Here is a 22444-nt window from a genome sequence, read left to right on the forward strand (position 1 = left end):
CCGTAGCAGCCTGGGCTAACATGAGATCCTGTCTTAGAAAAATAGAAAAGCTTCTCAAAGCTTCCATGCCCTCTCAACTGTACTCCACCACACACATGCCGCCTGTACACGTGTTTGCACACAACCTACATACTACTATGTAACCCACAAAACCCGCAACAGAGGTACAAACATCATATACACAGACGGTGCACTGTAATAAACTATATAAAACTACATAGGGTGCCACATATCATACATGTACACATAATACACTTGTGAATATACTCACATATACATCCACACACTTTGAACACGTACATATACATGCCTACATCTCCAGTGTATCTCTCTTGCACATGATTTTGCCTTATCCAGATCTAATCTGGGTTGGGGTCTGGTTTGGATGGCAGCAGTCTGAGACCTAGCCTTACACCTTGCCTCTGACTCACACTGACTTTAGCCTTGTGTGAACTGGGCTTGGGAGAGGGGTGAGCAGAGACCGCAGAGAAGCTGAGAGATGGAAGAAGTAAAGGGGAGAGGAGGGAGTCAATGTAGAGATGAGCAGGCCCAAGTGGAGAAGGGGGGTCAGAGAGGACCTGGCTGGTAGCCAGCTCTCGGACTAATTCAGCCTGTCCCCTTCATGCAAAACAAATGCCCCATTTTTCTCTCCTGCTGGCAGGGTTCAGGGCACACTTAGCCGAGGCTGGCAAAGCAGCCGAGCACAGCCTGCTCTCAGCCAAGAGCACAAGCTGCCTTCCGGGCTTGGCTGCAGAGATGGGCCCATTAACAGTGATGCATCCTTGGGGGGCGGGGGGGTGAGGAAGGGAAGGCATGACCTGCTTTCTGTATCCCTTCTCTCTCTCTCTCTCTCTCTCTCTCTCTCTCTCTCTCTCTCTCTCTCTCTCTCTTCTCTCTCTCTCTCTCCTTCCCCCCCTCCAGACTTTAACTCTGTAGCCCAGGTTGGCCTTGGTCTCACAGTAGTCCTTCACTAGCCCCCTTAATGCTGGGATTACAGGTGCACACACCATGCAGGGCCCACCAACTCTCTTTTCATGCATACGTGCATATGTTCAATTAGCATACAAAGCAGCACATTTCCTTACGACACTTTCATAACCATAACCTGAGTTTTGGTTCTTCCTCCCATGTGCCCCCTTGGTGGCCCAGCTCTTCACGCTTTTCCTTCCTTGCCCCCAACCCCCCATTTCACATCATATATATTCTGCTATCTTCTTATCCCCTCCCTTAAGGCCTCTTTTTTTTCCTCTCTTGGGCCCCTTGCTAGTTTTCTGGCCTCTACCCAATACTTACTCCCCTATAAATACACATAAATAAAAATTAGAAGCTTGGATCTGCATGAGAGAACGAGTTCTTTGTCTTCCTGGGTCTGAGTTACCTCACTTAATGCAATATTTTCCATGTTGCCTGCAAATTTAATACATTTCATTTTTCTTTATGGTTTGATAAAATTCCATTGTGTATATGCGCTACATTCCCATTACCCATCCATCTCCTGGCTATCGTGAACAGAGCAACAGTGGACACGGATGAGCAAGCGCCTCCATAGAGGGATATGGAGCCTTTTGGGTACATGCCTAGGAGCAGTACAGATGGGTCATCACACACTGAAACCAGGTCTTCCTTTCTTCCTTCCTTTTTTAAAGATTTATTTATTTATTATATGTGAGGACAGTAGCTGTCTTGCTACACTCCAGAAGAGGGCATCAGATCTCATTATGGATGGTTGTGAGCCACCATGTGGTTTGGGATTTGAACTCAGGACCTTTGGAAGAGCAGTCAATGCTCTTAACCGCTGAGCCATCTCTCCAGACCAGGTCTTTCTTAAAGCCTCTGGCTCCCCAGCCAGAGCTGCTACAAGCAGGAGCTGACTGACAGGGAAGGGGATGTTCCACCAGGGGGCACCCACAGGCTTCTTTGTCTTTCCTAGTAAGGTTGGCCATGTTATGCTGTGAGAAATAAAGGGACCTACAGCTCCCCTGCCGCTCATGTCACAGGCCATTGCGCTTCCTCTCTGGGAGGTGGAGCACACAGCTATGATAGGAATGAGCCACATGGGGATGTCTTAATCTGGGAGAAGCCCCAGGCCAGATGTCTTTCTCTAGTATGCCTGGCACTGCTGACTGTAGGAAAGACAGTTTCACTGCTTATAAGGCAGTGCCTTTGATCTCTGAACTCTTGACTGTGTCCGAGCTCAGGGAATCCCCCTGGAGTCTGAACCCAGTGGCCTGCCCTCCAGGAGTGAGGCATTGGCCAGAGTTTCCTGCCCCAGCTCCAGAGACTGCTGTTTTCTCTGGGCCTCCACTCATAGTTTGTGAAATAGCTCCTCTACAAGGAAGTCCTTCAGCCCAGGTGGCCCTGTCACTGATTTCATGCCATCTGTACACAAGTTGAGTATGTATGCACCTCTAAGCAAATTAGAGCTCAACATTAGCACCTCTAGGCTCAACATTGACAGGCCCAGATACTCCTGGGTGAGAAGCCTACCTACCAAGACCAGGGAAGCAAGCAGTGGCCTACCTCACCACAGCCCAGGGGAATCCTGAGAAAGACCATCTGCTGCTGTTTGATCTGCTTAGCTTCAGCCTCCAGCAGAGTTAGTCAGTCCCTTGACAGTCAAAGATGCCATGGCCAAGAGGTTAAGAACCCAGAGGGAGAGCTGGGCGGTGGTGGCACACGCCTTTAACCCCAGCACTTGGGAGTTCGGGGCCAGCCTGGTCTACAGAGTGAGTTCCAGGACAGCCAGAGCTACACAGAGAAACCCTGTCTTGAAAAAAGACAAAAAAACAAAAAGCAAACAAACAAAAACCCAAAACAAAAAACAAAAACAAACAAACAAAAAAACTCCCCAAAACAAAAAAACCCAGAGGGGAAGCACAGAACAAGGTGCACACTCACAGCCAGGGTTGCATTCTACTTATTATGTCCTCCATGGTGAGGTCACCTCTCACAGCTTGGGCATGTGGCGGGGGTGGGGTGGGGGCAGCTACTCCAGGGCCCTGACACATCTCTAGCACGGAAGGAACTGCAAGGGTTAACCCCTAAGTAGTTGTAGAAGGTTGTGATAGCTACGTCACCTTGAGAGGGTCTAGGATTCTCTGTGGCCACGGATGTGGTGGATTTCTAGGCTGAGTTCACTAAGAAGGGAAGAGATGCCCTGTGTGTACACATCACCATCCCACAGACTGAAGAGGAAAAAGTGAGCTGAGCATCCGCATGCCTCTCTCTCTGCTTCCTGACAATGTGACCAGCTGCCTCAAGCTCCTGCCACCTTGCCTTCCCCTCCAAGATACAGTGTACCTCTACACAGAGCCCAAACCTTTCCTTCCCCAAGCTGCCTGTGTCTGGCATTTTGTCATAGCCACGAGAAAAGTGACAAAGGCAAAGAAGTAAGAAGCGGCTTCTTTGGAAAGCTCCGGAAATGGAGAGTTGTGGGGTGAGTGATCAGGCCAACAGCCAGCTTGGCTTCATTGCTCAGGGTTTATAGATCAGGGCTCTTGAAGGAAGGAGGACACCACCACCAAGGTCCTCAGTGAACTGTACCCTGAGAAGCCAGGTTGTTTAAACTCAGAGGCCAAGGCTATTCCCAAGAACTGTGGGCAGAGGCTCCATGCAAACCAGCAGGCTCGGGAGCTGGGGCAGCAAAGCCTGGGAGCTGCCTTGTTCCCAGAGTGCACTGCACTTATCTCAGACTCCAGGGGTACTCCCTGAGCATAAGCACATCCAAGTGCGCAGTGGCTTGACTTTCTGAGGCGGGGAGGTAGGGGAGCCAGGAGAACTCCAAGAGACATGGGGAGACATCCTAAGCCAGCACAGGGTTATTCTAAGTATTGGGATGGCAAGGAGTTTTATCTGGGGATAGGGGAGAGATGGTCTTAAGAGGCAGCTGAGAATCTTCCAACACTAATGTTCCACCAAGTAGCCTCAAACTGCTTGTCACTGCTGAGCCATGAATGATCCAGAGTAGCCTGGGCCTCTCAGCTGGCCACGAAGCCAAAATGTAAACTGGTGAAAGTAAATACAGTTACTGACTCACTCCGCCTGTCAGCAAACATATTTACTGACTGACTCGCCTTCCTGGTGACACGGCTAGTCACTCCTTCCTGGTGACAATAAATACAGTCACTGACTCCTTCCTGGTGACAGTAAATACAGTCGCTGACTCTGTCCTGGTGACAGTAAATACAGTTGCTGACTCCATCCTGGCCCAAAGCTGAAAGGTAAGCTTGAGACAGTGTGGCGAGCTATCGCCTATCTTTAAACAGCCACCTTGAGTTTGGAGCTACTCAGAGAAGACCTGAGCAGACCCAAAGTGGTTAGTTAGTTTTTTTTTTTTTTTCTTTTTTTCCCCATGGCTGGTCTACAGAAGTGGAGAGCAGTTTTCTTATCAAAAAGTTCAAGTGTCATCATGGGCAGAACTCAGTTTTCACCCCCACCTCAGAAGCCTCCCTGGACCAAGACTTGAGGGAGCAGGTTCTCTCTCACACACGTTCATCTTGACCCCCTTCCCCAAAGCATGTCTTCCTACTTCTGTCAAATTCCAAGCTCTCTCAAACTTTCTTTTGGTGTCTGTTTCATGTTTCTGGAAAGATACTCTGGGGCAGTGTCTTTGACCTTAGGCCTCCTCCCCCAGGGTGGGATAACTGTCTAGTTCTTGAGTGACAGATGGCCTGACGGTTCAGTGCTCCAATAAGAGGTGGCCTCTGCACCAACCTCCTGCAGGGCTGTGGGTAAGTAGCTGGACACCTTAGGGCTTCCAGACCACTGACCACAGTCAGTAGGGTGGGAATTCAGCCCAATCTTGTGCATGGCATATAGATGCTCGACCCCTGAACTGCATCCCCAGATCCCAGGACCCACTGGCCTTGATGCTGACAACCACCCTGGTGGGAAGAACCTTTTGGTTTCTGAATCCACTCTGGGTTTGGGAGTCATCAGCCCTCTATCCCTCCCAGACCAGCCACACACAGGTAGAGTGGGGAGGTGGGGGGTGGGTCACTCACAAATAGCAGCAGACACCTGTTCTCTCGGACAGCCCCGCAGCAGCCTAGGAAGCCCAGAAGAAACAGCAGACCACCCATGGCCAGTACAATATAGGCGCCGGTGGTCAGCAGGGGGTTGGTAGCCACGATCTCTCGGAAGCCGGTGGGATCCACCAGGACCCAGATGCCGACGCCCAGCAGGCAAGCGCCTCCCAGCTGTCCATCGGCAGGCATGAGGAAAAGAGGACAGACAGACAATGAAATCAGATGCTCCTTCTACACTTGCTCCCTGAGTTAAGCCTGGGCCGAGGTGCTAGGGCCGTCAGAGCTGGGCAGGATCTTACCATGCTGAACCCAGATCTCCAAGGCCCACGGGCGGCTTTGAGTCTCTGTGGAGTTCCTTGGCCTTTAGTAGAGCACACACCCTCTCAATCTAATTTCTGACCCGTTTGCCACATTAAGCTGTGAAACACTGTGGCCTACAGGGTTTACTCGTGACTTTCATATGTTCCTTAAATGTCACAGACCCAAGCTCATGAGGCTTCCACACTGTGGCCCAGGGGACTCTCAAAGGTCACCTCTCAAGTTCATGGCAGAGTTAAGGTTGCAGCCTGGATCTGTCTGACACTGAACTACTCCATGGACAAGCTCTGAAGATGATGCTGAGCTCACAGAGGCCACACTAGGGACAGGGTTCGCTCAATGAGCTCCCATTCTTGAATGTGTGCCCCAAAGCCTCCCACTGATGGGTCCTTGGGTGGCCCATCTCTCTTTGTGCCTTGCTTATCTTGGGATAGAAACTACTTAGGCTGGAGCAGGGGCCATGTCTGCTGTGTGGCTTTAAGTGGCTGACTCTTTCTGAGCCTTAGCATCCCTGTGTTTAATCATCCACTCCAATTCCTGCCTCACACAGCAGCCTCAGCAGAACAGTCACGGCAGATTTCAGTGGGCAAGACTTCCCATTTCTTTTGAGTATGGACAGTATTGGAAGTGGGTCTGCTGTGTGCAGAACTGCTTTGACATTGAGTCTGGGGACTAACAGGGCTTGATGTTCCTGGTGGCACAGGTGAGGGACATCTGGTAGGCTGGGGGGGGGGGTGCCCTGCTGGTTCTGGCTGGTTCAGTGGGTCTGTGAGCTATGGGTAGAAGTAGAGACCTGGGTGAGAGCCATTGATTGGTAGGTGCATTGGGTGTGGTGAGTAGAGAGACTGGAGAATCGAGCAGGCCCGAGGAGAGGTCAGAGCTGATTGTTTTGTTTTGTTTGCTTGCTTTTTCAAGACAGGGTTTCTCTGTGTAACCCTGGCTGTCCTAGAACTCATTCTGTAGGCCAGGCTGGCCTCAAACTCAGAAATCTGCCTGCCACTGCCTCCCAAGAGCTGAGATTAAAGGCCTGTGTCACTGCTGCCCGGCTGTGATTGTTGTCTGCTGTGTCCTAACTTTGGCTCAGTTTCTCCACAAATTTCCCAATAAGGTCTGCTCCTTTCATCACCATGGGTGACTTCGGGGTTCCCTAGTCATCTGCCGCGGGCTGACAAGGAAGGTCTAGGCATAGTCAAAATGGGCTGGGGTCCCCAGCTAGGAGAATGTCACTTTTGTATCTGTAGGCTGCCTAGCTCCAAGGTCCAGGAAGTGGATCTCAGGGAGACCCAAAAAGATATGAAAATGGACAGGCAGAAATGCAGACAGCCTGCACTGCCAGTAAAGGGACTCTTCTTCCAGGACTGTCCTAAGAGGTCAGTGGTGGTGCCTGAGATGGAGGGCCTGGGTTGGTCAGGAAAGCCCATGGGGGCTGATAAGTGGGGGAGGGGTTTGGCTACTGAAAGGGATTGTGGGCCTGAACAGGGCCTTGGATGGCCTGTTAGCATGGGTCAGGCTGCTTGGTGCCAGAGCCCTTGTTCCTCCAAATCTAGCCCAGAGTTTGGCGAGAGATAGGAGAATATACTGGCCACATTCCAGTCACCTTGTTCACTGATCTTGCTAAACTTTCAAAAAGCCCGCTTTGTTGAGTCATTAAGACAGGACAATGTTGAGGTTCAGGGTGGTGGGATGTGCTTCCAGGCTGCAGAGCTGGACTGCCAAGAAAGCCTTCTCTGAGGAGTGTCCAATTACAAGGCTGGCTGAGAACTCCTAAGTCACTGCTTGATTGCGGATGGGGTGGGGTGAGCAGGTGCACATGCATGTGTGTGAGTGTGCCCATGTGTGCACATGCATGTGTATGAGTGTGCACATGTGTGCATATGCATGTGTATGAGTATGCACATGTGTGCACATGCATGTGTGTGAGTGTGCACATGTGCGCACGTGCATGTGTGTGAGTGTGCTCGTGTGTGCATGTGGAGGCCAGAAGTCAGTCTCACGTGTTGTTCCTCTGGAGCCATACACACTGTTTTTGAGAAAGTGCTGGGTTAGGCAAAGCCTGAAGGATGTGCCTCAGAGCTGGAGTTATGAGCAAGTGCTATCACATCTGGCTTTTTATGTGGGTTCTGGGGATTAAACTTGGGATGTAAATAAGCCATCTTCCTAGTCCGTCTAGCATATCCTTTGCCAGAGGCTGTCCCATCTCAGGGTCTACTGTGATGGGAGTGGGTGTGGGACTGAGGAGTAGGGCAGTCAGTGCCAGGTCTCCCAGGAAGCCTACTGGCCAGGCACTTCTGCCTGTGAGCACTCAGCCTCCTATAGCCATTTCAGGGAGAAGGCTAGCCTTGTCATCAGCAGAGGCTGGAGACCCAGGGAAGACCCAGGGGAGAGCCAGGGGGACATAGTGGAGAGCCAGGGCTGAGCTGGGGAGAGCCAGGGGGACCTAGGGGAGAGCCAGGGCTGAGCTGGGGAGAGCCAGGGGGCACTTACAAATACGACGAAATTGAAAACAAACATCAGGTACTTCATGCAGCTCAGACAGTCGCCCTCCATGGTTCTTCACCTAGAAAACACAAGGCCACTCAATCCTTCTGGAGACACTCAGGTGGAGCCCAGCCCCGGCCCTAGCCAGGAGACCCAGTAACAATTCTTTTTTAAGATCTGCAACTAGGCGAGACCAGCTGGAGCTTTAGTCTGGGGCTCTAACTCTCATCCTCTAGTTCCCTGGCTCTGGTCTGTTACCCTCCTCTTGAGGTGCATACCACACACCACACAGATACATTACACACTCCATATACTACACACACACACACACCACTGCATAGCACAGCTCACTACCACACACACACACACACACACACACACACACACACACACACATAGGTACCCATTAAGAGACAGTCCATGGAGTGTCAGGCCCACTGTGGTACTCGCTCCACTGAGCTCACAGGACGTGAGGAACAGCAATAATGAAGGCTGTGAGGACAGACCAGCCCTACCACCCTCAGGGTCTCCATGGAGTTTGTTTTAGAGTCTAGCCCCCAAATTCCTTGGAAATGCTGGGCTCCCTGGGTACTTGCAGAGATGGAGGATTAAAAAGCCTAAGCCTCGGAGGGTTCCTCCCTCCGTATTTGGCTAGGGGCCCCACCCTGCCATCTCCTCTCTCTCGTCCAGATGCTTCCTGAACACAGGGGCCTCACCGCAGCAACCCAGGTTTGTAGAAGGATAGAGGTTTTCACTGAGAAGCATGGCGTAGTCATTCTCTGACTGGGTTCCCCGAGGCCAGCCAAACCCTAATTATCTTCAGTATCTCCCACCCACCACCCCACCTACAGCCCAGCACTCAGACTTTCATCTCCAGTCTGCTTAGGGCCCAACATCTTGAATTGGGAGAAGAAAAGTCCTCCGAGGAGGAGACCCTGTTTTTCAGATTACTTCGGAGTTCTCTGGTCTGCGTGACTCTGCAGAACAAAGCCCCATGAGAATAATGGATGTTTGACAAAGACAGGACATTACATAGATAAAGTCCTTCAATCTTGGCCCGGAAGGATAGGAGCAAGGCCAGCATCCAGGGCCAACGTGACCTGGTGTGAACCCAGTCCTCTCACTGGGGGTGTGGAGTAAGGGAAGGGCAGTGGAGAGCAGGCTGGGGGTTGCTTCCACATGGTCCTTCCACAAGACAACCCAGGGAGACAGGAGTAACAGCCTAGAACTTTTGTCCAGGGCTTGGATACTCAACCCAAGCCAGGGAGGGTCCTATGCTTACAGGTGCATGTTATCCAAATTACTGCTTTAAGTAGAATAAAACCTTGGAGCTTTGAGGGGTGCTTCTGCCAATATACTAACAATTCTAAGCTGACTTAGAATTGGCCTGGAATACTTTACATCACTAGCACATCAGTGAAAGTTGTCATTCATTCCAAAGAGTTGAGAAGTACTAATGTGGCCAGTGACCATGCCATGTAGCCAGGCAGTGATGGGCCCTGCGTCTGGGGCAGCACAGCACCGTGCAGGCACCACCCACTCTAGAGGCTATGTGGTTATTCAGAAGCACCAAGCCATGATCAGTGTGTTCACTGAGACACTTTTAGCGTTTGGGACAGACCAAAACAGTGGCACCAATTAACACAACTTCATGAATGAATGAAAAGATGCATGGTGGGAAAGAGACAAGAGACATAAAGGCAAGAGTAAGCAACTCAGAAACGGAAACCCGTACTCAAGAGAGAAACTGGAGGGGACAGATGATAGAGTGAGCGGGGGGGGGGGCTGCAGGAGAGGACACACAGGGTGGACAGAGTCAGAGCTGGGGACAGTGTCAGGGAACAGAAGCCTCACCTGGGCAGCTCTCCAGTAGTCGGAAGGACGAAGTCTCCTAGTTAGTGGAGGGTTAGGTATGTCTCTCAGTAGCCCAGATTGTCCTAGAAGAGAAAGTTTACCATGACAGGATGTTGGGCATCCGGGCACAATGAGTGCATTGCTCCTGATGTGCACCCAGGCAATGGCTCGCTAACTGGCCCGTGGCACTAAGGAAAAGCTGCTGAGACTTTGTGCCATGCTGTCTGCGGAGGGCTGCATTGGTTATCTCCTGACCACACAGTAGTCCCCTGTACCCTGCTGGCTGCACGGGAGCTGTGTCTTCATCAATATCTGAGCTGATATTAGACCAAGAGGAGGTGGCAGGCTTGGGTGGCCACCCGTCTGATGCCATCTGGGCATCTGCTAGGATGTCTCTGCAGCAGGGCCGTGCCACCAAGTCCTTCCCAGTAATGCAGGCTCCCCTCAGGGAGAATTTGATGCAGGGGGCCTTTCTTGGTTCTGCATTAAGATTTGCTATAAGGTCCTTGAGAGAGCCAGATCCTAGCAGTGCAAAGGAAGCTGGGCTTATTCTGTGGAGACTCCTGTTGATCACACCTGTGAAGAGTTAGTTCTGCAGCCCAGACCTGCTTACAGGCTGTTTTGGACAACAGACCCAGAAGAAGATCTGTACTTTGCCTATGGAGCTGGGATCAAGAGTCCTTCCCAAGATGATTTCCAGAGCTCAAAACACCTGCTCTTCCTATCACCCTTTCTTTTATTCTTCCACCAATCCACTGATTCATAGGATTCACCTGCCTACCCAACCATCCATCTATCCATCCATCCATCCACCCACCCACCCAACAATCCACTCACATCTATTTATTTGACCATCTACCTATTGACTTATCCATCCATCCATCCATCCGCTTGTTTACCATCCTACCTGGCCTGATTGGTAAAGACTCCCCAGAAATTAGCCCTGGTGGGAGGGGAAGGTCTGTATACTCTGCCTTGGCAGGACTCAGCTACAAAAGGGAAGAACTCCAGGAAGGGCAGAGAGAGGGCTTCCAGGTCTGACAAGCCCAAAATCTTCAGATAGAACTCCACCAGGGACAGTAACTGGACAAGATGAAGCCACCTGACTTGTCACAGCTCTGGGGTCATTCTGGGAGCTGTGGTTCTGTGTCTAATCCATGCTTTGGCCATGGTGTTTAGGGGAACCGGGATGGGTCATATTTTTCCAAGCCCTCCTCTTCCCCTGCCTAATCTTAGCCCTGGTTCAGCACCATCACACACATCTACCAACCCAGGCCATGGCTCTAATTGATTCCTGTATCATTTCCTCTGAATACAGATGTTAGGGTAGGGAATGAAGGTTACATGGGAGTCAACCTAGTGTCCAGGAGGAGCGGGTGGCTAGCTGTTACCTCCTCACCAAGAATCCTCCACCACTTGTGTGCTGTCTGCTGGCACCCAGGCCATCTTTGAGGTCACCGTCACCCCTGTTGTCCCCTCTCCTTTTTCCCTCTGTCCAGAAAAGCCTATCCTACAGTCCAACTCTCACCTGCCTAGAAAATGTGGTTCCATTCATTTCCAGAACCTGGGACAGCCCCCGCCTTCCTTTGAGACCTTGGGAAAGTCACTCTGAGAACTGCAATGATCAGTTTTGAAACCAAATGTGGCTGAAAGAATCCATAGTGCCAGAGGAGAGACATGGAGGGCTAAGGAACTGTGGCTCAGTGTCATTATACACCAGGAGTAAATGGATGCCTGACCTGGATCCCTAGTTATGAGTGGAAGAGGGCGTGGGGAGGACTATGGATGCAATGCATGGTCAGCATCGGTACAAATGGTTATGTGGCTCCATATTTAGGCTACTTATTCCAGCACTGTGCCAACTAATAGTAACTACAAAGGAGAGCATTTACCAAGTGCCTGGCTTTGCTTGGCCCTCTCCTGTGCTTTCTTATTAAATATTTACTTAGGAGGTAGGCTACAGGACCCCCTTAGAGCTGAGGAAACAGAGGCTTAGAGATGGTATCAGGGCTGCCTGAGTTCACCTACCTGCTTAGTAAGGTATTTCTGATCCAGATGCAGGTAATTTAACTGAAAACCAGAGCTCCTGGGAAGGCAGTATCCATGGGACACATAGGCAGAGGTAGCCCCCAGGAGAGGAAGAGCCATGCCTTGGTCTCCAATATCTCTGACCTGAGCTAAGTAGCTGAGCACAGAGCCTGGGAAAGCTGCTCAAACTCTCCCCTGAGCCAGCTGGAGACTTGTAGGGGCAGGACCTGGCCCTGCCGTCCCCTGACAGATGGGAGCCCCTAGACCCAGAGAGGGCAGGGATGGGGCTGAGGTTCTGCAGCGCCCTGGGGCTTTCCTCAGCAGGCTCCCGCCCGGGCCAGACAGGTTTATTAATCTTGCCTCTCCTGGCCCCAGATGGCAGCTCGGGCCATCTGCAGGGATGTGGGGCTAGGAGGGGTGCTCTGAGGACGAAGAATAGCTGGGTTCATAAATCACTCCTTCTGCCTTCAGTACCCCCCAGAGCACGATGGAGAGACCTCTGAGGAATCACATCCAGGCCCAGCTTGTCTTGTGCACACTGGTGCCAGCAGAGGGTGCTGTGGTCCTGGGTGGAGCCGCTGCTGGGTCCCAGTGCAACTAGTGTTTGGATTCTCCTCCAACAAGCTGAGTATGGTTGCGTCTCTTGTCTCCTCTCCTGGGGTAGGGGGAGCCCGCACCTCTCACCTGGAACACGAGCACACTCAGCTCCACCTCCCTACCACCTGCCCATGGTCGTCGCCAGGATGGAAGAGGCTGATTATCTGCAAACATTCACAGTACATGTCCTTGTCACTCTTCTCTCAGTGTCTACAGAATCAGCCTGGGTATGGTCCAGTGGAGGCCAGCAGCCGTGTTCTCCCTCTGCTGCCACCATCACTCGAGTCTAGTGAAGACCAGTAACCCAATCCCCAGACAGCAGTATTGACAGCCACATCCTCAGAGTGCCTGGGCATGCCAGGCAGAATCCAGAATAAAGTGCACCAGTCCAGCGTGTCTGGAGGTCTTGGGTGGGGAGGAGGGGCTGACTTTTTTTTTTTTCTTTTAACGTGAACGGCTGATGATGCCTGGGCCTGTAAGCCTACTTGATCCTCCCAAAAGGCTCAGTAAAAGTTCATGATGTTAATCACTATCGTAGGCAGGATGAAACCACAAAGGCTACAAAGTCCCAGAAATGGATACCCGGCTGAGATGGGTACTTAAGCCCGCTCTAACATGTAAGGCACTTGTGAGCACCGCACCAGTTCGGGCCATGGAGTTCTGGTTAGGGGGTGGGGTGGGGAGAGCTCTTTGGCTCACTGGCTGTGCCTCTGGGCCTCTTCCCAAGACAGACGGGCTGGGCTCATAAACAAGCAATTGGCTTGAAATCCTGGGGAGTCTGCCCGTGGCACAGGGAGGACGAAGTGAAAGGGGGGGTGGAAGCCTAATTAGGCTCCAGAGGGGCAGTGCCTGAGGGGAGGGCCACTGTAGTGAAACTGAATTCAAAGGACAGCCTTTCCTGCCGGGTGCTCACTGAGCCATGAATATTCAGGGCTGCGGGGCAAGGCAGCATCTGGGAGGCCCCATTGCAAGCCTGTGAGCCTAGGGGCTCTAGCTCTACCACAGGGCCCCCTGTTGCATTCAGACACTTCCCAGGGCTCCTCCCACCAGAGAATCCTCAAAGACAACAACACAGTGGGACTGTCTCTAACTCCTCATTTCACAAGCCACACACACACACACACACACACACACACACACAGGCGCGTGCAGAACCACAAGCTCCGACAGCCCTTGTTGCCGACCCCTTACCCTGTGTCCTCCTCAGAATGTTCTTTGCTTTTGGCACCCTGACCTCACTGGCTTGTCTACGTGGGGAGGTGGCATTCTTGTGTCTCGGATGAAGACGTGTTGTCATTAGACCAAACACACTACACGTTGGTGGAGCTACTGAGACAAAAGTTCTTTCCCCCAGATCAAGTCCTCCAGGGACAGCCAGCCTGCTGAACTCCCTGTCGCTCTGAGTGCTGCACAGAGGGGTGTGGGTGGGGTGGGGGGTGCACTTCAGCTACAGAGGCCCTGGTCTCAGGCCTTGCTCAGCAGGCCCTCTGCCTCAGGGAGGCTTCGACTCACCCTCATCTGCACTCTCTTTCTGTCTTTCATCTCTCAGAGCCTGAGTTGGAATGAGGCCCTTTGAAAGGCTTAGTGATCCATCCCAAAATACTCGGTGCTGTTGCTGGGGCAACCTGCCCTATCCCACAGTCACGACTGAAATGGTGAATGGGTTCACGGGTATTAAGGGGGCCTGGGAACTGGGAGGGCAGGGGCACAGGTCTGACTGGGAGAGAGGGGGCACAGGGGACCCCAGGAATTCCTTATGGAGCTGTCTCCCAACCCCTGCAGGAAAAAGATGTTGGTCCTCATTGCTGTGATGTGTCTGACAGGCTCAGACAGGTGACACGGGGAAGTCAGGCAGAGGGAGAGACAAGGAATGTGATAGCTGAGAAAACATAGTAGGGTAGGCTAAGGGGGTGTCCTGAAGGAATTTCTCCATTTGCATGTGGAAAATGGAAACTGCAATTCCCTGGATGTGCCTCATCTGAGTCTCACCATAACCCCACAAAGCAGGTTATCATCATCCATTCCTGAGAGCTGAGGAGCCCATCAGAGAGGTGAAGTAACTTGCCCAAAGTCACATAGATACCAAGCAGCAGACTGCAAGCCTGCTGTACCCAGCCTGCCTGTCAGAAGCCATGTCAGGAAATGCGGTGCTAGCCAGTCACTCACAGCAGTATAAAAGGAGACATGGTCACAGACCTTACAGGCCTCAGCTCCCGTTCATAGATGGGGAAACTGAGGCATCGATTAGCACCGTCTCTAAACCGCCAATGGATGTGAAAGACCTTCCGAGAGGATAGCTTCACTCTCATGCCTCTTCAGGTGCGGATGTTCTTTCTGGTATCTAACCACATTCACACATGCTTTAGCTCAATCACAGCCCAACCCTGCCCCAGTCCTTTTGCCTGACAATCCCTGAGCCTTTCATTTCATTTTCTCACTTGATTCTTGTTTTATGGGGAGAGGGGACCAGAGAGGTTAAGGAGCCTGGTTTAAGTGGCACAGCTACACCCGACTTGCTGGCTTTAGCCCAGGCACTTGGCCTTCAGTTGTCCTGCCACTATGATGTCTCCAGCCTGGGCCTATCTGTGTTCTGCCTCTCTCTGTATCAAGAGTTTCACCTCTTTCCTGAACTGCTGGGAAACTCAGATCCCAGGGTTGGGATGAGTTCTCTTCTCACTGGCTTCTCACAGCCCAGTGTCAGGAAGCACCTTAGTAGCAGAAGCAGAACTCAGGCCCGAGAGGGCTCACTGGATCATAAATGCAGGAGGTAGGGCCTCCAGTGCAGCAGCTACATCCGTTCTCACAGGACCCAAGGGGCTCAGTGGGTGAAGGTGCCTGCCACCCGACTATGCAAGCTTAACACACCTGAGTTAGCTCCCTGGAAACTACATCAAGGTAGAGAGAAGTGACTCTACAACATTGCTCTCTAACTCCACCTGACAGCTATGGCATGTACACCCCTGGCACATAATAATTAATCCTTTAAAATGCAAGGTCAAGACCATACCCTGGTCCTACTGAGCAGGGTCAGGGTTTTAAGAGTTAGTCCTACTGGAGCACAGAGAAGTCAATCTGTTGTGAATGTTCAATCTCGATACTACCCACCCCTCCACAGGGCCACATGGTGTGTGTGTGTGTGTGTGTGTGTGTGTGTGTGTGTGTGTGTGACACACATCTTAGCTGGGTGGAGAAGGTCACACACATGCTCACATGATTGTATATGACAGCAATAATGTTGGTCTTCAGGAGTGTGCCCCATGTAAGCTCCAGCCAGGTGCCGATGAAAGGCCCCAGGGGCACCTTTGCCTTGCTCCAAAATAGTCAAAATAGGAACTTCCTCACAGTTCCCAAGGATGTAAAGATTAAAGGAATCCAGAGTCATCTGCAGACTCCAAGGCTAGCCAGCTGCTTCTGGGGCACTGCCAGGCTCTGCCCTCTTGGCCTTGGGACCCTGGTGGTAGTCTCCATGAGACTTTTATCTCTGAGTCCCTGTTGGCCTTCCTTCTAAATAAACATGTGTGTGTGCAAGCACATGTACACAAACACACACACACACACACACACCAGAGAGAGAGAGAGAAAGAGAGAGAGAGAGAGAGAGAAAGAGAGAGAGAGAGAGAGAGAGAGAGAGAGAGAGAGAGAGAGAGAGAGAGAGAGAGAGAGAGAGAGAGAGAGAGAGAGAGAGAGAGAGAGAGAGAGAGAGAGAAGAATCAACCTCTTCCTGGCCAGATGGATGGCCTCATAACAATTCGGCTGGGCCACATCTCTTACTGAAGCCTCCTGTGGGACCAGGACATCAGTCCTTTAGCCTTGCCCTGGGGCAGTGTCCCCCCAAAAGGAGGTAGCCTGTGCACTGCAGGGGCGGCTGATGAGGGATGAGCCCATTTGTGACCTGTAGCCAGCCTGCCAGATCCTGCTCTCCTTGGCTCTTATAGACTATTCTGAGATTCTCTCCGCTGTGCAATATACATGTGTTTGCTTGGCCTTATCACAGAACCCAAGGACCCTCCTTTACAGCTCCATCACTACTAGGGGTCCTGCTACTTCATAGAGGGCAGGGACTTCATCATTAAATTCCAGCCTTGAATATGATGTCTGCTGCAGAGGGAGGGTCCGGTGGAGGCTGAGAAAAGGACAGACGAGGGAAGGGAAGGACTCTCTATAAGTCCTCTTTCACAGTCTCTGACTGGCCATGGCTAAACCCTCCTGGGAGACACGGGACCAGCTGCACAAACTGTGAGGCCCAATAACAAACAGTGGTCCCAGGTTCAGATATGAGCATCCCTGTAGTCCTAGCACGTGGGAGAACAAGGCAGGTGGAGATGAGCTCCAGGTTAGTCACATAGTCTGACTCTACAGCAGCTAGGATATAAGCAAAACTCATCTCCTTCAGACTGTTGAGAGATCAGAGGATCAGAGAGGTAGACAGGCTTTTCTGACATCACACAGCATGGAAACCGCTGAGTTGTGATACAATGACCCTGAATCTTACAAACTGTCCCTCAGAGCCTGCACCCTACATTTCTGCAACTCCGAGGACTCTGTCCAGACATAAGGATGATAGTGTACAGTTGCCTCTAAATCTCCCTTTACCTCACACATTCATGAGAACTTTTTTTTTTTTTCATTTTACTTCAAAATCCATCCGCAGTTGTTTAACGCTAAAGTCGAAGCTGCTGCTTTCGACCTGGAAAGTGCCTGGGTGTTGCGGGAAGCCCAGTGCTACTGCTGAGACCCTGAGTCCTGGGAGAGCTTCCCAGCCCCGTGGGACCAAGCCCCCTTTTGTAAAGCACTGCCCTGCGAGCCTCTTCAGCAGCTTGCACTGTTCACCTGAGGTCCGGCTCATGCCTCCTCCCTGTCTCCTTCCCTCCCTCAGGATGACCACAGACCCAATGAGACAGAGGGACAGAAGGGACCTGTGACAGGAGTTCAAGATGTTCAGGCTGCTCTGACAGCTTTGCTTGGGTGAGGAGATGGTGAGACTGGGTCCCACGGGGGAGAATGGCTATGGAGGTGAGAAAGCCAGTAGTGGCATGGGCCAGAGGAGAGAGCCCTGAGACCCACAGCCCATGGCCTGTGGATCTGTCCTGTGAAGGACGGAGGACCATTCACTGCATGCCAGCATTGGTGCCACTGCTGGCTCTGTCCCCTGTGTATGGCACACTACACTCTGGCCAGTGGCTGTTAGAAGTCCCGCATCCTGAAGACATGTAAAGACCTTGTATGATCCCAGTATGACTAAGTGTCACCAAGTCCCTTGTCAGATACCACAGCCCACATACAGCAGCTTGTCTTTACAGACCATAGCTAAGCCATTTTGGAGCCCCTCCCCCAGCTGCTTGGCCAGACAGCTCCTTCTCCAGAGCATAGGCCACTGATCAGGCTCATCCCACAGGACATGTACTCAAAGCCCCTTCCCTAGGGACCAAGAGTCCCCTCTGCTCCTCCAGGGCCCAGGCTTTCCTGTGGTCCACCCAGTGCCGCCACTTCCCCTAGCCCCAAGCCAGGAACCCTGTCTGTCCCCAGGCCCAGCTGTGCTTCTAAGAGACAGCTCTCTGCTTTCTCTTCTCTGCTTGGGATCTAGAGAAATCTTATACCAGATGCCTTTCTGACTTATATTCAAAACTATGCCCAATATTACCTGACTCCCAAGGATTTCAAACCTATTCTTTATACTATACTTATTCTAGTTTTTGAAACAAAGATCATATGAACATCATGAAATTAAACCATTGTCCAAGTGGCATTAACTTCCATGCTCTGAGGCTGTGGCTGGTCCTAGAATACCGATGGCCATTTGTTGACCTGGAGAACTCCTGCTGACTCTGCAAGGCCCACTAGCATGTCTCCTCTGCTGTGAGGCCCTTCCTGATTTCTCCAGTACAGGCAGAGGTCCCTTCTGCTCAGGTATTGTCCACATTTTAAATCCAGGAAGCTGAGGGTATGCATCAGAGACCCCAGGCTACACAGCAAAGTCATGGGTAGCAAAGGTGGCCCATGTGGGTGACTCACAGCATAGTGGCTGGAGAGGCTGGGGACTTGTTGCCTGGTTCCCTCCAATCCTCACCATCCATCTTACCTTCCTACAGTTTGTATCTTTAGAGACGGACACTCTTTTATCTCCCTCACAAGAATGAGCCAGGGCAGTCTCCCTGCTTTCATGGCTCTAGATCACTGTGACACCTGCAGAGAGCAGGGTGGCTCATGGTCTCACCAGGTGGGGGCAGGAAGCATGGGTTCTGGCCTTCCTCTTTGGTACTTCAGACCAGGTGTGAGCATTCAAGCAGAATCCTTCAAGAGTGTTGGTGCCACTGAGGGGTAGTCCATGCGGGCACGCTGGGCCCAGGCTCAACTTCTCTCCCAGTGGCTGACTTGTCAAGGCTGACTTGTCAAGGTCTTCCCTACCCTGGGCCTAGTTTTCCTGGCTGTGGCATATTTCACTGAAGAGCCTTGCCATGAAGTAGCATGGAACCACACGTCCCTCTGGGACAGGCAGGAGCAGGTGTCCTAATGCCTACTTCACAGAAGGAAAGAAGAGAATCAAACTCAAGGTCTAGTGGTGCCTGAGCCCAAGTCTTCAAGGGAGGTGCACCTGGTTCTAGGCTGTCATAAAGCCTGGAAAAGATCCCTGTATAAGCCCAGGATTCAGTAGCCCTTAGCCTGCTGAGTGAATGCCAAGCCAGGGACAAGGGAGCAGGGAGATTCCTGGGAGCCCTTGGCAGCCCCCATCTAGAGACCCAGGTTCAGCCTTTCTCCTGGTAAGAGAAGGCTGTTTGAAGGCTAGTTATTTCAGGCCAGGAGCTGCTGAGAGGACCATAAATCCTTGTGCTAGGCCCATCTGCAGGCTGGGAGCCCTGCTTGAGGATGCAGCTCTGAGCACTTGGTGGGCAAGTATAGGGTCTGGCACTTAGCAGAGGCATGCATGAAGCGGGCTCTGGATGGAGCTGGGTAGGCCCAGGAGCAGAATGCAAGCTCAACACAAGAATGGGATCAGGAGGTTCTCCTGTGTGCAGCTGCATCCTAGGCCTTGAAGACAGAACAAGGAGGAAGCTACTGAACTCCAAGGTCTGAGCCCCCTCCTGCATCTTCTGGTGATTATAGGCAGTAGCATCAGCTCTTACTGAGCCCAGAAGACCCAGAGAAGGTTCCAGAGAAAAAGTCACATAGAGGGAAGAGCTATACTCAGCAGGTCTCCTGTGGCTAAGGACTGGGTATGTTTCTAGGAATCGCAAAGTTGGCCTGCATGGAACCAGCTCCAGTCTCCCCAGCCTTCGCCTAACCCACAACTGGCTGTGGATAGGAACCACTGCTCTCACTAGAACTAAAGCAACAATGTATTCACACTGAGATACCAAGCAGGAGTGGCTTCAGCTACTCCCACCTCATCAACTTCAGTTCTGCCTCAGATGCTTCTAGGAGACCTGGAAAGACACACGACCAATGTTTAGCCTTGTTGTCTAGACAGACTTGGCATTAGTTGGTGCTGTGTGACTCGATGTCACTCGCCACCTTTTCTGTGCCTGTTTGCTTCTCTATGCCCTGGGGTCAGTATACACTATCATATATATTGGGGAGAAACCACTACAATGAGGGACACAGAATAGCTCCTGGCTGAGGGGGTAGCTATTAGACTCTTCCCTAACAGACAGGAGGCACATGTCACTCAGAGACAAAAAGCAGACAGACCAGACACTGCCAGAAGGTCAGAGAGGTCTGTGTTCTCTGCCCCATGCCCAGGGATAAAGTAATGACTCTGCTGTGTGGCCTGCACTGTGCTAGCTCACCTTTGCCACAGCTGAGCAAGCTGAGGCTGGAAATGTGTAGGAGTTAGCCAGGGGCCAGACATGTGTACACAGGGCTCTCGGAGATTGCAGGCAATGGGTAATACCCATTGGCGGTAATGATGGTGATGGTGGTGATAGTGGTGGTGATGGTGATGGTGTTGGTGATGGTGATGGTGGATGTGATAATGATGGTGGTAGAGGTAATAATGATGGTGGTGGTGGTGGTAGTGGTGGTGGTGATGGTGATGGACTCTTATTTTTTTGAAACTGTAAGTCCTTCTGAAAGTTGCCTTGGTCATGTTACCACAGCAATAGGGAAACAACTAATAGAGGGGGCTTCCAGGACCCTCTGTATGACCAGTTCTCTTCCAGAGCTTTGGAGCACATCCCTCTAGCTCCATTACTCCCATTAGGTTTTGTATTCCCAGCCAAAGGCTTACCCACTGTAATGGTTTGAATGAGAATGGCCCCCAAAGGCTCATAGATTTAAATACTTGGTCCCCAGTTGGCAGAACTTGTTTGGGAAGGATTAGGACATGCGGCCTTATGGAAGGCAAACTTTGGGGCTTTGAAATTCCCCACTGCTGTCCCCAGTGCAGTCTCTAGGTGTGAGCCCTCAGTGGTTCCTGCTGCCATGCGTTTGTTCTGCCATTGTGGACTCTAACCCTCTGAAACCAGAAGCTCAGTTAAACTTTCTTTTGTAAGTTGTCTTAGTCATAGTGTTTTACAACAGCAATAGGAGAGTCACCAGGTCACCTACCTTGTGTTTATACATCCCTCTTTCTCCAGGCACACCCACAGGGGATGCAGGGCCCTGGGGCTGCCTTGACATCCTGCCATTGTCATGTGCCCCCTGACAATAGTGTCTATCTGAGATCTATCAGAGATCTATGGGCCATTGAAGTGTGACAAGAACTCCTGGATGCTGCTGCTTCTTTTCTCCTCCTCTTCCCTCCTCTTCCCTCCTCTTCCTCCTCTTCTTCCTCTTCCTCCTCCTCCTCCTCTTCCTCCTCCTTCTTCTTCCTTCTTCCCCTTCTCTTCTTCCTCCTCCTCCTCTTCTTAATCTTCTTCTTCCTCTTCTTCTTTCTTCTTCTTCTCCTCCTCCTCCTCCTAATCTTTTTATTTTATTCATTTAATGTATGAGTGCTCTGCCATGCTAGAAGAGGGCATCAGATCCCCTTATAGATGGTTGTGATCCACCATGTGGTTGCTGGGAATTGAACTCAGGACCTCAGGAAGAGCAGCCAGTGCTCTTAAATGCTGAATCATTTTAGCAGCCTGCTCCTGGGTTCTTTAGGTACTGGAAAGACTCCTGCCAAAAAGTCCTAGAACCAACCTGAATCCTAGCTGCCACACGTGGCTCTGAGGTCTCTAGGCCATGGGGGGCTCACATTGGCACAGGACTGCAGTCATCAGCTTGCCATCATTCAACTATGGGCTTTCCCTCCTCCAGCACCATCCAAGCCCACCTCCCATCTTGTTTCTGATTTCAAATGAAACATTTCCTCCAGGAAACTTCCTCACAGCTCTGTTTCGTCTACAAGACTGACCCTCTGGAGGGCAGAGGCAAGTGGCCAGCCCAGACAGATTCCATTTGGTAAATATGGCTTGAATAATTAACTGGATGCTGTGTTGTCTTAGGCAGGTCATTTCACTTCTTTATGCTGTAGTATCTTCTCTCTCTCTCTCTCTCTCTCTCTCTCTCTCTTCTTTCTTTCTTTCTCTGCACAATGAAGATACATACAAAGAATGTGCCTCGCACCAGGCTACTGTGGGGCTGAAGACCCAGAGCATAACATGTAACACGTCTGCTATTGCTAAATAACATTATGTGTTTATTAGGTTGTCCCAGAGTCAACTGCAGCCAGGGAAGGAAAGGATCCCCCTGCTCAATGTCCCTCTGTGTCCACTGACACAGCAGAGATCTGATTATAGGTGAGTGTGACATTTACCAAGACCACTTCAGAGAAGAAAGGCACCGAGTGCCAGCTAAGTTCCTGGCTGAGGTGCGCAGCAAGTGGCAGATGCCTGTGAAACGCAGGGACATAACTTTCAAAACAGTCTGAGCTTGGCTTTCTTGGTTGCTTGGCCATTGTTAGAGCTATGTAAACAGACTCCGTGGCCACCCCTCAGAGAGTCAAAAGAGCTCACCTGGACATCTTCCCAGTCAGGCGGCCTTCAGAAGGACAAATCCTCCCAGACTTTTCCCCTAGAGAGTTACACATTCTGGGTCAAGCAAGGAAAAGGCTTGAAGCCACCCAAGGAAGAGGACTGGAGGGTAGGACCTGACTGGCACCTTCTAGCTGGAGTCACAGCTCAGCGAAAAGTTGGATGTAGCTGATAGGACATTTGAACACA

At 51.4% G+C, this 22444-nt stretch overlaps 1 protein-coding gene across 1 annotated transcript in view; it reads right to left on the reverse strand.

Moving 5' to 3' along the window:
* Positions 1-22444, reverse strand: part of Tspan18 (tetraspanin 18) — a 134316-nt gene that overhangs the window by 13698 nt on the left and 98174 nt on the right. Inside the window, exons 3-5 of the mRNA XM_031371097.1 lie at positions 9678-9760; positions 7830-7902; positions 5004-5198 (exon numbers count right to left, since the gene is read on the reverse strand). Of these exons, the coding sequence (XP_031226957.1) occupies positions 5004-5198; positions 7830-7892 (258 nt within the window). The 5' untranslated portion in view covers positions 7893-7902; positions 9678-9760. The remainder of the gene's footprint in view (positions 1-5003; positions 5199-7829; positions 7903-9677; positions 9761-22444) is intronic.

This window comes from Mastomys coucha, unplaced genomic scaffold (genome assembly GCF_008632895.1).
Source record: "Mastomys coucha isolate ucsf_1 unplaced genomic scaffold, UCSF_Mcou_1 pScaffold15, whole genome shotgun sequence".
Classification (NCBI taxonomy): Eukaryota; Metazoa; Chordata; class Mammalia; order Rodentia; family Muridae; genus Mastomys; species Mastomys coucha.